The sequence below is a fragment of the Salvelinus namaycush genome, chromosome 21 (genome assembly GCF_016432855.1).
Source record: "Salvelinus namaycush isolate Seneca chromosome 21, SaNama_1.0, whole genome shotgun sequence".
NCBI lineage: Eukaryota > Metazoa > Chordata > Actinopteri > Salmoniformes > Salmonidae > Salvelinus > Salvelinus namaycush.
In genome coordinates, this window is record NC_052327.1 from 36,619,190 (window position 1) to 36,632,456 (window position 13,267).

The 13,267-nt window shown below is 44.8% G+C and overlaps 1 protein-coding gene across 1 annotated transcript in view; it reads left to right on the top strand.

Annotated features, from left to right (window-relative positions):
- The window catches only part of LOC120065882 (ankyrin repeat, SAM and basic leucine zipper domain-containing protein 1-like), a 43,192-nt gene extending 31,401 nt beyond the window's left edge, over positions 1–11,791 (top strand). Inside the window, exons 5-13 of the mRNA XM_039016926.1 lie at positions 249–360; positions 785–919; positions 2,447–2,571; positions 3,220–3,292; positions 3,779–3,835; positions 4,065–4,177; positions 9,694–9,799; positions 10,078–10,191; positions 11,639–11,791. Of these exons, the coding sequence (XP_038872854.1) occupies positions 249–360; positions 785–919; positions 2,447–2,571; positions 3,220–3,292; positions 3,779–3,835; positions 4,065–4,177; positions 9,694–9,799; positions 10,078–10,191; positions 11,639–11,791 (988 nt within the window). The remainder of the gene's footprint in view (positions 1–248; positions 361–784; positions 920–2,446; positions 2,572–3,219; positions 3,293–3,778; positions 3,836–4,064; positions 4,178–9,693; positions 9,800–10,077; positions 10,192–11,638) is intronic.
- The last annotated feature ends 1,476 nt before the right edge of the window (positions 11,792–13,267 follow it).

The window sequence follows — 13,267 nt, forward strand, 5'->3', positions numbered from 1 at the left end:
ATAAGACTGCTGAACAATTAATCACTATTTACATTGACTGTCCCCCCCCCCCCCCCCCTCTTGTTTTTACACTGCTGCTACTCGCTGTTTGTTTTCTATGCATAGTCACTTTACCCCTACCTACATAAACAAATTAAGTCAGAGTGTGCATTGTTTCTGAAGGCAGTGAAATTTCGTTACCGAAGTGCATTTTCACACATTCTAGGTAGATGGGTTGGATACCCTATTCATTCTAGTCTAATTCCCAGGTCTCGTATGACATCCCTGATGCTGGCGTCCCGGGACGGCTACAGTCAGGTAATCAACCTGCTGTTGTCACACGGAGCAGAGGTCAACTCCCAGGATGAAAATGGGTACACGGTAAGAATGCCTACCTGGTGTAATGCCTGTCTCACATAAGCGGACATTTTCGTTTTTTCTTTTATACATCAGCCTTCCCTGCGTCCCAATAATCTCTCCTTTCTCCAAAAGTGTGGACTTGTTCACTTTCCTTGGGACATAGTTGGAAAGCATTTACAAGCATTTCGCTACACCCGCAATAACATCTGCTAAATATGTGTACGTGACCAATAACATGTTATTTGAAAGAAAATGACTGGTTTAGGAAATATGTTGGAAACTCCCTCCAGCCCATGCTTACAACAATCAAATGCTTTTACATTCTCTTGATTGATTCTAACTGTGATTGATAGAAATGATTGGTGACACTGTGGTTATTAATAGTAATTAGGATGCCGCTAAACATTGATGGTAGGTGATGACCTGCTGTGACCTTTGACCCCAGGCCCTGAGTGTGGCGGTGCAGTACGGAAGAGAAGAGGCCGTCCTCAAGCTGCTACAGCTGGGGGCAGACAAGACCCTCAAGACCAAAGCAGAGAAGAGTGCTGCCGACTTGGCCAAGGTCTTCAAACGACCACAGGTAAACACAACCAGTAATTATATTATTTATACTGAACAAAAATATAAATTCAACAATTTTAACGATTTTACTCAGTTACAGTTCATATAAGGAAATTAGTCAATTGAAATAAATTCATTATGCCCTAATCTATGGATTTCACATGACTGGGCAGGGGCGCAGCCATGGATGGGCCTGGGAGGGCATAGGCCCACCCACCTGGGAGCCAGGCCCAGCCAATCCCCCACAAAAATCTTTATTACAGACAGAAATACTCCTCAGTTTGATTAGCTGTCCGTATGGCTGGTCTCAGACGATCTCGCAGGTAAAGAAGCTGAATGTGGAGGTCCTGGGCCGGCATGGTTACACGTGGTCTGCGGTTGTGAGGCCGGTTGGACGTACTGCCAAATGAACATTCAATTCTCTGGCAACAGTTGTGGTCGATATTCCTGCAGTCAGTTTGCCAACTGCATTCTCCCTCAAAACTTGAGACATCTGTGCCATTGTGTGACAAAACTACACATTTTAGTGTCCCCAGCACAAGGTGCACCTGTGTAATGATCATGCTGTTTAATATGCCACACCTGTCAGGTGGATGGATTATCTTGGCAAAGGAGAAATACTCACTAACAGGGATGTAAACAAATGTGTGCACAAAATTTGAGAGAAATAAGCTTTTTGTGCGTATGGAACATTTCTGGGATCTCTTATTTCAGCTCATGAAACATGGGGCCAACATGTTGCGTCTATTTTAGTTCAGTATATATGCTTCAGAATGCTTCTGGCATAGCCACGGTGTTCAATTGACCACATGTAGAACCCCACAGTCACAACTTTGTTTCCCACACAGTTAGCCAAGTACATAACTCTGGCACCTAAATCTGGTGTTTAAACAACCACAGGTACAGTAAAACCAAACACTAACCACAGCCACAAATTTACCACACTATGAAATGGTAGTCTTGAGGCGCGAGACTAGCGCCATCTTCCCTTTCTCTTGCAAACATTTTATAAATACACGGAGTGTACAAAACATTAGGAACACCTTCCTAATATTGAATTGCACCCCCTTTTGCCCTCAGAACAGCCTCAATTCGTCGGGGCTTGGACTCTACAAGGTGTCTAAAGCGTTCCACAGGGATGCTGGTCCATGATGACGCCAATGCTTCCCACAGTTGTGTGAAGTTGTCTGGATGTCCTTTGGGTGGCTGACCATTCTTGATGCACACAGGAAACTGTTGAGTGTGAAAAACCCAGCAGCACTGCAGTTCTTGACACTCAAACCAGTGTACCTGGCACCTACTACCATACCCCGTTCAAAAGCACTTCAATATTTTCTTTCCCATTCACCCTCTAAATGGCACACATACACAATACTCGATGTCTCAAGGCTTAATAATCCTTCTTTAATCTCTCCTCCCCTTCATCTACACAGGCGGAAGTGGATTTAACAAGTGACATCAATAAGGGATCATAGCTTTCACCTGGATTCCCCTGGTCAGTCTGCCATGGAAAGAGTTTTGTATATCTGGTCTTCTTCCCTCGCAGATTGCCAGGATCCTGGCGTCCCCAGGCAATGCCCTCACCAACGGGCAGGTAACCTCCTCGAAGGAGGAGACCCTCTTCAAGTTCTTCAAGAGGGACCACGATCTATCTGCTGACTCCAAGGAGAGGTGAGACCATGGCTAAATCTCAATTCGTCTTACTGCTATTCCTTACATCCTATATCCTCTTCTCAACCATAATGGAGGAGGTAAAAGGTCCCTCCCCTCAGGAGTTCTTTTACAATTCGTTTTTAGGAGGTGACGACAGAGGATGCGAGGAATCGAGGTAAGATGAATTGAGAAAAGGCCACAGATCAGTCAGTGGAGGCCAGCAGCCGTGATTGGTATTTGGGGCCCTCTAGTGGACGTAGAGTTAACTGTCCCATGCCATGAGACCGGTTTTTAGACGTAAACAAACATCTAGGGACTAGCTGCTAAATCTGCACCATAATGCTTTAACATATTTAGTCTTATGTGTTTGACTGTTGAGGATTCTATGTTTTAATTTGGATTGTTTAATCTGTCAATGTTTATCTGTTCTGAAATATTTTAGGCGGCCGACATGGCTACGTGGGGTTGATGTAGTACGCTCTTAAACCTATTTAGCTATTTATTTATTGCTTTTATTTAACCGGGGAAGTTATTGAGAGCATAAGCAAACTGACTGATTTTAAAGGTTGATTTGTTGATCAGTGATTCTGCACAGTTGGACTGCAATGTAGTCAGTCTCAAATGCGCCCATTCACTTTCAAAATAACAACCTTGAACCTCTCCTAGTCTGGCCAAACTGTGTGACATCGAGCTGCTTCTGCACGGACTCAACCTGGAGTACCTCTCTGACATAATGCTAGTAAGTAGTGTACTGCTTAAACACACACAGGTCTTGCCACACACCTCTGACATTATTTGAGTACTGTACCTCATCCTTACTGTGGTTGGACAGTTTTCAGATGTTCATACCTCCCTCATGCCATATCCCAGCATATGGTATTATCAAATACCTGTTCAACCCTACTGCTGGCTTATTGATGTTGAGCAGGCAGGTGTAAAGACTGTGGGTCTGACTCTGGAGTGATTGGGTCAAAACTATAGTGTATGAAGTTCAGTTTGGGGCGGCAGGGGTGGATTGATATTTTCATCATTAGATCGAAAAGACATACCGGTAACAAGTAGCTACACAACACAAACACATACTGTAATCTGTTACCGGTATTAAAAAAACACTTACCGGTAGCTACACAAATGCAGATTGTAAATGATTGTACAATATCTGTTCAGGGTGTGGGCTGGTTTGCAAGTTGTCAGATCGTTAAAGTAGTTTTTCTTCTCTCCGCAGGAAAATGACATCACTTGGAGCTACCTGGTAACCATGGAGAAGGATGACCTGGAGAAGGTATGAAAGACCTCTTTATGTCAGTCTGTCTGGCAGCAGGTTTCCAGGTTTTTCAGAAATCTATATGGTTCCTGGAATCAGTAGAGAATTAGCATGGCGGGAATCCTCCAACTGGGAATGCTCCTACCAGGATTTCTGAAAAACCTGGGAACTTTGGGAACGTTTTGGGAATTTTGCAACCTGAGTTACCAGTATGTTGCCCAGTTATTAATGTTGCGTTCTCCCCCAGATTGGTATCTCCGACCCAGAGGACCAGCAGAAAGTTCTGAGTGCAGTGAAGGAGATGCATCTAGACCGGGTCGACCTGGACACTGTCGACCAGCTGGAGAACATAGACAGCGGGTAACATTAAAGTACAATGGAAAAAAAATATTATTTTGAGCAATTCCTTCCAGGTCAAATTGTCAAGCACAATAACATATTTTCTTGACACATTATATATGCAACACAAACACCTACAGACTTACATTACATACTGTACACAGTCCATCCTCCAGCACATCACTGGAAGTCATTTGTCAGACTGACCTAAAGCATCCATCCCCCTGTTATTCTCCCACAGCCTCCAAAAGTCTCCCACAGCCTCACCTCCTATATTCTCTCCGAGCTTCTGAGAGCAGAGTCCTAATGGTTTATGAAATGGGGCCGTAATGATTTGTAAGGTGAGAGGAGATGGAATGAAATCCCCTCTTTCACCCCCCCCCCCCCCCCCCCTTCTCTCTGTGACTGATGATAGGATAGCTCTCAGGCCAAGCGGTACTGTAGTGTCAGGGCCAGGGGTACAGGGGTACTTTTACTGAGCCTTTAAATCCCCCAGGAGTAAATCCTCTGATGATGGCCACACTGTAAACATTAAAGCACTAGATTACCACATCCCTTATGCTTTATGCTCATCCCAGGACCTAGTGGCCATGTTCTAGTTGGCCTGGGATGTTGGATGTTCTAGTTGGCCTGGGATGTTAGATGTTCTAGTTGGCTTGGGATGTTAGATGTTCTAGTTGACCTGGGATGTTAGATGGTCATGTTCTAGTTGGCCTGGATGTTAGATGGTCATGTTCTAGTTGGCCTGGGATGTTAGTTGGCCTGGGATGTTTGTTGGCCTGGGATGTTTGTTGGCCTGGGATGTTAGATGGTCATGTTCTAGTTGGCCTGGATGTTAGATGGTCATGTTCTAGTTGGCCTGGGATGTTAGTTGGTCATGTTCTAGATGGCCTGGGATGTTAGATGGCCATGTTCTAGTTGGCCTGGGATGTTAGATGGTCATGTTCTAGATGGCCTGGGATGTTAGATGGTCATGTTCTAGTTGGCCTGGGATGTTAGTTGGTCATGTTCTAGATGGCCTGGGATGTTAGATGGCCATGTTCTAGATGGCCTGGGATGTTAGATGGTCATGTTCTAGATGGCCTGGGATGTTAGTTGGTCATGTTCTAGATGGCCTGGGATGTTAGATGGCCATGTTCTAGTTGGCCTGGGATGTTAGATGGTCATGTTCTAGATGGCCTGGGATGTTAGATGGCCATGTTCTAGTTGGCCTGGGATGTTAGTTGGTCATGTTCTAGTTGGCCTGGGATGTTAGATGGCCTGGGATGTTAGATGGTCATGTTTTAGTTGGCCTGGGATGTTAGATGGTCATGTTCTAGTTGGCCTGGGATGTTAGATGTTCTAGTTAGCCTGGATGTTAGTTGGTCATGTTCTAGTTGGCCTGGGATGTTAGATGGCCATGTTCTAGTTGGCCTGGGATGTTAGATGGTCATGTTCTAGTTGGCCTGGATGTTAGATGGTCATGTCCTAGTTGGCCTGGGATGTTAGTTGGCCTGGATGTTAGATGGCCTGGTATGTTAGATGGCCATGTTCTAGTTGGCCTGGGATGTTAGATGGCCTGGGATGTTAGATGGCCTGGGATGTTAGATGGTCATGTCCTAGTTGGCCTGGGATGTTAGTTGGCCTGGATGTTAGATGGCCTGGGATGTTAGATGGCCATGTTCTAGTTGGCCTGGGATGTTAGATGGTCATGTCCTAGTTTGCCTGGGATGTTAGTTGGTCATGCCCTAGTTGGCCTGGGATGTTAGATGGTCATGTTCTAGTTGGCATGGGATGTTAGATGGTCATGTTCTAGTTGGCCTGGGATGTTAGTTGGTCTGGGATGTTAGATGGCCATGTTCTAGTTGGCATGGGATGTTAGATGGTCATGTTCTAGTTGGCCTGGGATGTTAGATGGTCATGTCCTAGTTGGTCTGGGATGTTAGATGGCCATGTTCTAGTTGGCCTGGGATGTTAGATGGTCATGTTCTAGTTGGCCTGGGATGTTAGATGGTCATGTTCTAGTTGGCCTGGGATGTTAGATGGCCATGTTCTAGTTGGCATGGGATGTTAGATGGCCTGGGATGTTAGATGGCCATGTTCTAGTTGGCATGGGATGTTAGATGGCCTGGGATGTTAGATGGCCATGTTCTAGTTGGCCTGGATGTTAGATGGCCATGTTCTAGTTGGCCTGGGATGTTAGATGGCCATGTTCTAGTTGGCCTGGGATGTTAGATGGTCATGTTCTAGATGGCCTGGGATGTTAGATGGCCATGTTCTAGTTGGCATGGGATGTTAGATGGCCTGGGATGTTAGATGGCCATGTTCTAGTTGGCCTGGATGTTAGATGGCCATGTTCTAGTTGGCCTGGGATGTTAGTTGGTCATGTTCTAGATGGCCTGGGATGTTAGATGGCCATGTTCTAGTTGGCCTGGGATGTTAGTTGGTCATGTTCTAGTTGGCCTGGATGTTAGTTGGTCATGTTCTAGATGGCCTGGGATGTTAGATGGCCATGTTCTAGATGGCCTGGGATGTTAGATGGTCATGTTCTAGATGGCCTGGGATGTTAGATGGTCATGTTCTAGTTGGCCTGGGATGTTAGATGGTCATGTTCTAGTTGGCCTGGGATGTTAGATGGCCATGTTCTAGTTGGCCTGGGATGTTAGTTGGTCATGTTCTAGATGGCCTGGGATGTTAGATGGCCATGTTCTAGTTGGCCTGGATGTTAGATGGCCATGTTCTAGTTGGCCTGGGATGTTAGATGGCCATGTTCTAGTTGGCCTGGATGTTAGATGGCCATGTTCTAGTTGGCCTGGGATGTTAGTTGGTCATGTTCTAGATGGCCTGGGATGTTAGATGGCCATGTTCTAGTTGGCCTGGGATGTTAGTTGGTCATGTTCTAGTTGGCCTGGGATGTTAGATGGCCATGTTCTAGTTGGCCTGGATGTTAGATGGCCATGTTCTAGTTGGCCTGGATGTTAGATGGCCATGTTCTAGTTGGCCTGGGATGTTAGTTGGTCATGTTCTAGTTGGCCTGGGATGTTAGTTGGTCATGTTCTAGTTGGCCTGGGATGTTAGATGGTCATGTTCTAGTTGGCCTGGGATGTTAGTTGGTCATGTTCTAGATGGCCTGGGATGTTAGATGGCCATGTTCTAGTTGGCCTGGGATGTTAGTTGGTCATGTTCTAGATGGCCTGGGATGTTAGATGGCCATGTCCTAGTTGGCCTGGGATGTTAGATGGCCATGTTCTAGTTGGCCTGGGATGTTAGTTGGTCATGTTCTAGATGGCCTGGGATGTTAGATGGCCATGTTCTAGTTGGCCTGGGATGTTAGATGGCCATGTTCTAGTTGGCCTGGGATGTTAGATGGCCATGTTCTAGTTGGCCTGGGATGTTAGATGGCCATGTTCTAGTTGGCCTGGGATGTTAGATGGCCATGTTCTAGTTGGCCTGGGATGTTAGTTGGCCTGGATGTTAGATGGCCTGGATGTTAGATGGCCATGTTCTAGTTGGCCTGGGATGTTAGATGGCCATGTTCTAGTTGGCCTGGATGTTAGATGGCCATGTTCTAGTTGGCCTGGATGTTAGATGGCCATGTTCTAGTTGGCCTGGGATGTTAGATGGCCATGTTCTAGTTGGCCTGGATGTTAGATGGTCATGTTCTAGTTGGCCTGGGATGTTAGATGGTCATGTTCTAGTTGGCCTGGGATGTTAGATGGTCATGTTCTAGTTGGCCTGGATGTTAGATGGTCATGTTCTAGTTGGCCTGGGATGTTAGATGGTCATGTTCTAGTTGGCCTGGGATGTTAGATGGTCATGTTCTAGTTGGCCTGGGATGTTAGATGGTCATGTTCTAGTTGGCCTGGGATGTTAGATGGTCATGTTCTAGTTGGCCTGGGATGTTAGATGGTCATGTTCTAGTTGGCCTGGGATGTTAGATGGTCATGTCCTAGTTGGCCTGGGATGTTAGATGGTCATGTCCTAGTTGGCCTGGGATGTTAGTTGGTCATGTTCTAGTTGGCCTGGGATGTTAGATGGCCATGTTCTAGTTGGCCTGGGATGTTAGATGGCCTGGGATGTTAGATGGATTTTCACCTGTAGTACATGACTAATGGACTGACAGACAGATGGGTGGACAGGGGATTTTCACACCGGGGGACAACTGGGCAGACACAGTTAAGTCAACTGACCTCTACACAACAGACAAATTAACAGACATAAGACTGTGTGTGGCCAATGGCCAGGATTTCCTCTCATAACTCAAAACTAGATAAAAAACGTTTTACATCCAAATGATTTGTACATCGTATTCATCGCGGCCCGATCTTTAAATGTGTTTTGTTGCTGCGATTGTTCCGCTGCCCTGTGTGTGTTGATGGGTTGTTTTATCTTAATGGTACATTTCCCTGCATGTGTAGCAGCCGTTTTGTGATGCTCACACTCTGTCAGCGGGCGTGTAAACAGTGTCAGTCAGACTGGAGTTACTATCTCCTTCTAGATGCTCGGGACCTGGGACTACAGCTCTGTTAGTTTATCTAGCACACCCAAGACTGATAGTACAGGATAGAGAGGAGCAGAGGAGAGGGGGAGATGTCTGTCTGTTGTAGGTGACCTCTGTCTCTCCCTCCCTCCTGGTCTAGGTGAGACATATAGGGGGTATACTTGAGATGGGCAGGAATGTGGACTGACACGGGTTGTGCTGCTCACCCACTTACACTGACAATCACACATAAACACACTTGGGTTGAGGTAGAAAGAGACTTATCAACTAGGCATGGTCACGGTTAATCGAATATCCGGATGTTTGGCCTATTTTAACAATGAAAAGGCTGTCTAAATTAAATGATCCTTGTGACATTTCTACCTACAAGGATATACCATGACATTTGAAATTCTTAATTTAGTAAAACAAAAATCTTTTCAATGTAGTTTTTCTAACGGTGCATTGAGTTACTGCCCTCCAGGCTGCCCTGGCATCGGTATGCTGTTTCCCCCTCTTCAAATAGCAATTAAAGGCACTCCGCAAATGGAGTTTCCACAATACCTGAAATGTATCAATGCAAAACACTCACCAGAAAAGCTATTTGTAACAGAATCAGTTCTATCATTGCCAAAATCTGACTTTTCCTTCACTGTTGCTGACAACTTACTGAAGAAAAGCACCCTGTCCTCTGTTGACCTCTGCCATGTACATTTCAGCATTGTAATTGGTCAAGAGTTGACTATCCAGATAGCCGAAAAATGTAATTATTGGGGCCGCAGGTAGCCTAGTAGTTAGAGCGTTGGACTAGTAATCGGAAGGTTGCAAGATCGAATCCCCGAGCTGACAAGGTTAAAATCTGTCACTCTGCCCCTGAACAAGGCAGAAAACCCACTGTTCCTAGGCCGTCATTGAAAATAAGAATTTGTTCTTAACTGACTTGCCTAGTTAAATAAAGAAAAAATCAAATTAAAACATTTGAAAAATTGTATAATTTAAAATGCCCATCCCTATCATCAACACTGATAGTGGGAAGCACTGTGAAAAGTTGTCTAATGGTGTATGTGTGTCCTTATAGAAGTGAGGAGCTGTATAACTTCCTGATCAGTCTGAGGCAGCAGTGCTGCTACTTGACAGAGACAGTACAGGATGTCATCAGCCGCTTCCCCCGCCGAGCCTCTGAGGTGTGTGTGTGTCATTCCCTGTCCCTCTCTGATAATCTAAATGCTCTAGAAAACTGATCCATCAATGCTGTTGTCTGACTGAAAGCAGACAGTATGGTTGTATAACCTACTAAAGCAAATTCCCTTTCAGCCCTGAAAGGAGGGTGCCCCAATCTCTCTTTGTCTGGTCCTGTTTGTGGTTAGATTAAGTGAGTGCGTTTTCAGACACTATAGTACTGATGGATTTTTCTAGAGCGAACCTGTTTCTAGCTCCCCTAACTTACTCTCTCTGTCCTCAGCTGGTGTTGTCCCTGGACCCTAAGAACGAGGCCCAGGCCATCTGTAATGAGCTGGTGGCCCAGACTGGAGACCTGCAGAAAGAGGTCGCCTGCCTCAAGAACCTGCTGCACAAGGTATATCTCACACCTTTTTCTCTGACTGCTGTGTGCGTGTCACTGTCACCCAAGAGCCCCCGCCACTATGTTTCTGCTCCCCTCAGTGGGCCACTCTGAGAGAACAAATTGGAGAACAGTCCGTTTCCTTCGTCTGGTCCTCCACACCCTTTCACTGCCCTAACCATCTCTCTTTGTCCGGTCCTCCACACCCTTTCACTGCCCTAACCATCTCTCTTTGTCTGGTCCTCCACACCCTTTCACTGCCCTAACCATCTCTCTTTGTCTGGTCCTCCACACCCTTTCACTGCCCTAACCATCTCTTCCCAGGTCTGGTCCAAGCTTCCTGCAAACTTGGGTCAACTCCCCTTCTCATCCTCACCATTGCTCATCCAGCGTTTACACACTGTGTGTGTGCGCTGTGTGTAAGATTCTGACAGGGCAAGTCCTCACAGCCTATAACTCAGAGACAGTGTGACAGTGTCCTGTCAGAGTGGAGATGGGGGGTTAGGGTGAGGAAGGAGGGGGGTAGCCCCGGACGCTGTCGGTGTCAGACAGGAATCCGACAACCAACAGAGGCCATTGGCTCAGGGCCCAGGGGGGAAGGCCCTTGCACCCGTTTATCTTATCTGTGGGGGCTCGTCTTGACACCCATCCCCCTACACAGAGCGCAGGTGCGCACACACACACACAATCTATCTGCCCGGCCAGAAAGTTTGGGGGGGGGGGGACCATGAATTGTTCCTTGGGTTGGACATTACTGTGTAGAATGGTAGATCTGTGCCATATCTACCTGTCAGGTGCAGCAGGTGGTATACTGTGCAAGTGGTTCTCTTATTCAAACTCTAATTTGCATACTTAAGCAGATCACCTCACCCAGATCGGTTTCATTTTATTCCTAATAAATGATTGATAGGACACAACAGTGTGTGAAGAGTTGTCACATGACAAAACACTGCTCATGGCTACCATCTAGTGTCGAGACGGAAGGTTCTTGTAGGGCAGGGTGTCAAATATACAATCCGACGGTGTCAAATATACAATCCGACGGTGTCCAATCCGAGGGGGGGAAACAAACTCAATATGACTAAAACCAAATGGAAACAGTGTAGTAACGATAATAGACTTACATTCATACAGTTTCTGGACTGTCCAGCTCACTGATAATCACTGAAATGAAAGCTAGACAGTCAGGGAGCATTAAAAAAAGGAGAGAAAAAAACTAGATTTTGAGGGCAAGGAAATATAATAAAATTCAGTGCGGACCTTGTTGAAGACCGGAACTCCCCCCCATGATAATCAGATTAACTTGGGAGTACTATTTTCAAAATGTCACATACTATAACACTTTCTTTTTTTACACTAGTATTTGGACACGTCCATGGTGTGTGCGCATCTCTAGTTTGTGTGTCCTTCGTGCTCTTTCTCACCTCTTACCTTGTGACGTTCTGCTGCTCCTCTTCCTAAGATGGACCCAGCAGGAGATTTCTGCCCACTTCCTCGACCTGGTTCCCACGGCGACTGGAGGAGACGGGTCCTGAAGAGGCTTGCACTGAGCATGCTTGGAGCAGGCCTGCTGTTTGCCCTGTCCAGAGCAAAGAGTGTCAAGGTTTACCTTTAGACTGACAGCTCCTTTATTATCCAATTTACTCTTACTTTGGATAAATTGTCATAGGTTATCAATCAATTAGCTTAATTGTCTTAATTTATATTTCTGTTTGAGTAATTATGCCGAATGAGAATAACTCAAATGCAAAAAAGTTTAGTTTTTGATTGAGGTTCCTTATATTTGTTTTACTTTGTTCTCTTTTTTTATTGAGTTAATTGTTTTAAGCAATTTTGTGGGCTTTTGTAAAATAAAAACTATTTCTTTATCCAGCATTTTTTTTGCATTAAGTTGCTGCACAAGTTAGGACACTAGGGAAATCCATCCCCTACATATTATTCAATATTCAATACTTTATGTAGTTGACTATATGACTAAAACTATTTAGGCTACTAAAAATCTAATCAATTTTTTTTGCTCGCATACACATTTAGCAATGTTATTGCGGGTGTATTGAAATACTTGCATTCCTAGTTCCAACAGTGAAGTAATATCTAGCAATACACATAAATATAAAAGTTAAAGAATGTAATTAAGAAATATGTAAATATTAGGTCGAGCAATGTCCAGGGTATGTACAGTACCCGTCAAGTTTGGACACACCTACTCATTCAAGGGTTTTTCTTTATTTTTACAATTTTCTACATGGTAGAGAAAAGTGAAGACATGAAATAACACCTATGGAATCATGTAATAAGAAAAAAAGTGTCAAAATCGGCTCAAATAAGCAAAGAGAAACGACAGTCCATCATTACTTTTAAGACATGAAGTTCAGTAAATCCGGAAAATTTCAAGAACTTTGAAAGTTTCTTCAAGTGCAGTCGCAAAAACCATCAAGCGCTATGAGGGAACTGTCTTTCATGAGGACCTCCACAGGAAAGGAAGACCCAGAGTTACCTCTGCTGCAGAGGACAAGTTCATTGGAGTTCCCAGCCTCAGAAATTGCAGCCCAAATAAATGCTTCAGTTCAAGTAACAGACATCTCAACATCAACTGTTCAGAGACTGTGTGAATCAGGCCTTCATGGTCACTGATTGGCTCAAACGCATTAAGAAGGAAAGAAATTCCACAAATGTACTTTTTAACAAGGCACACCTGTTAATTGAAATGCGTTCCAGGGGACTACCTTATGAAGCTGGTTGAGAATGCCAGCAAAGCTGTCAAGGCAAAGGGTGGATACTTTGAAGAATCTAAAACATAAAATATATTTTGTCTTAACTATAATTCTACAATGATAGTCAAAATAAAGAAAAACCCTTGAATGAGTAGGTGTGCCCAAACTTTTAACTGGTACTGTGTGTATGTACACTGAACAAAAATATAAACGCAAATGTAAAGTGTCGGTTGCATGTTTCATGAGCTGAAATAAAAGATCCCAGAAATTTTCCAGACGCACTGAAAGCTTATATCTCTCTAAGCTTACATCCCTGTTAGTGAGCATTTCTCCTTTGCCAATAATCTGTCCACCTGACAAGTGTGGCATATTAAACA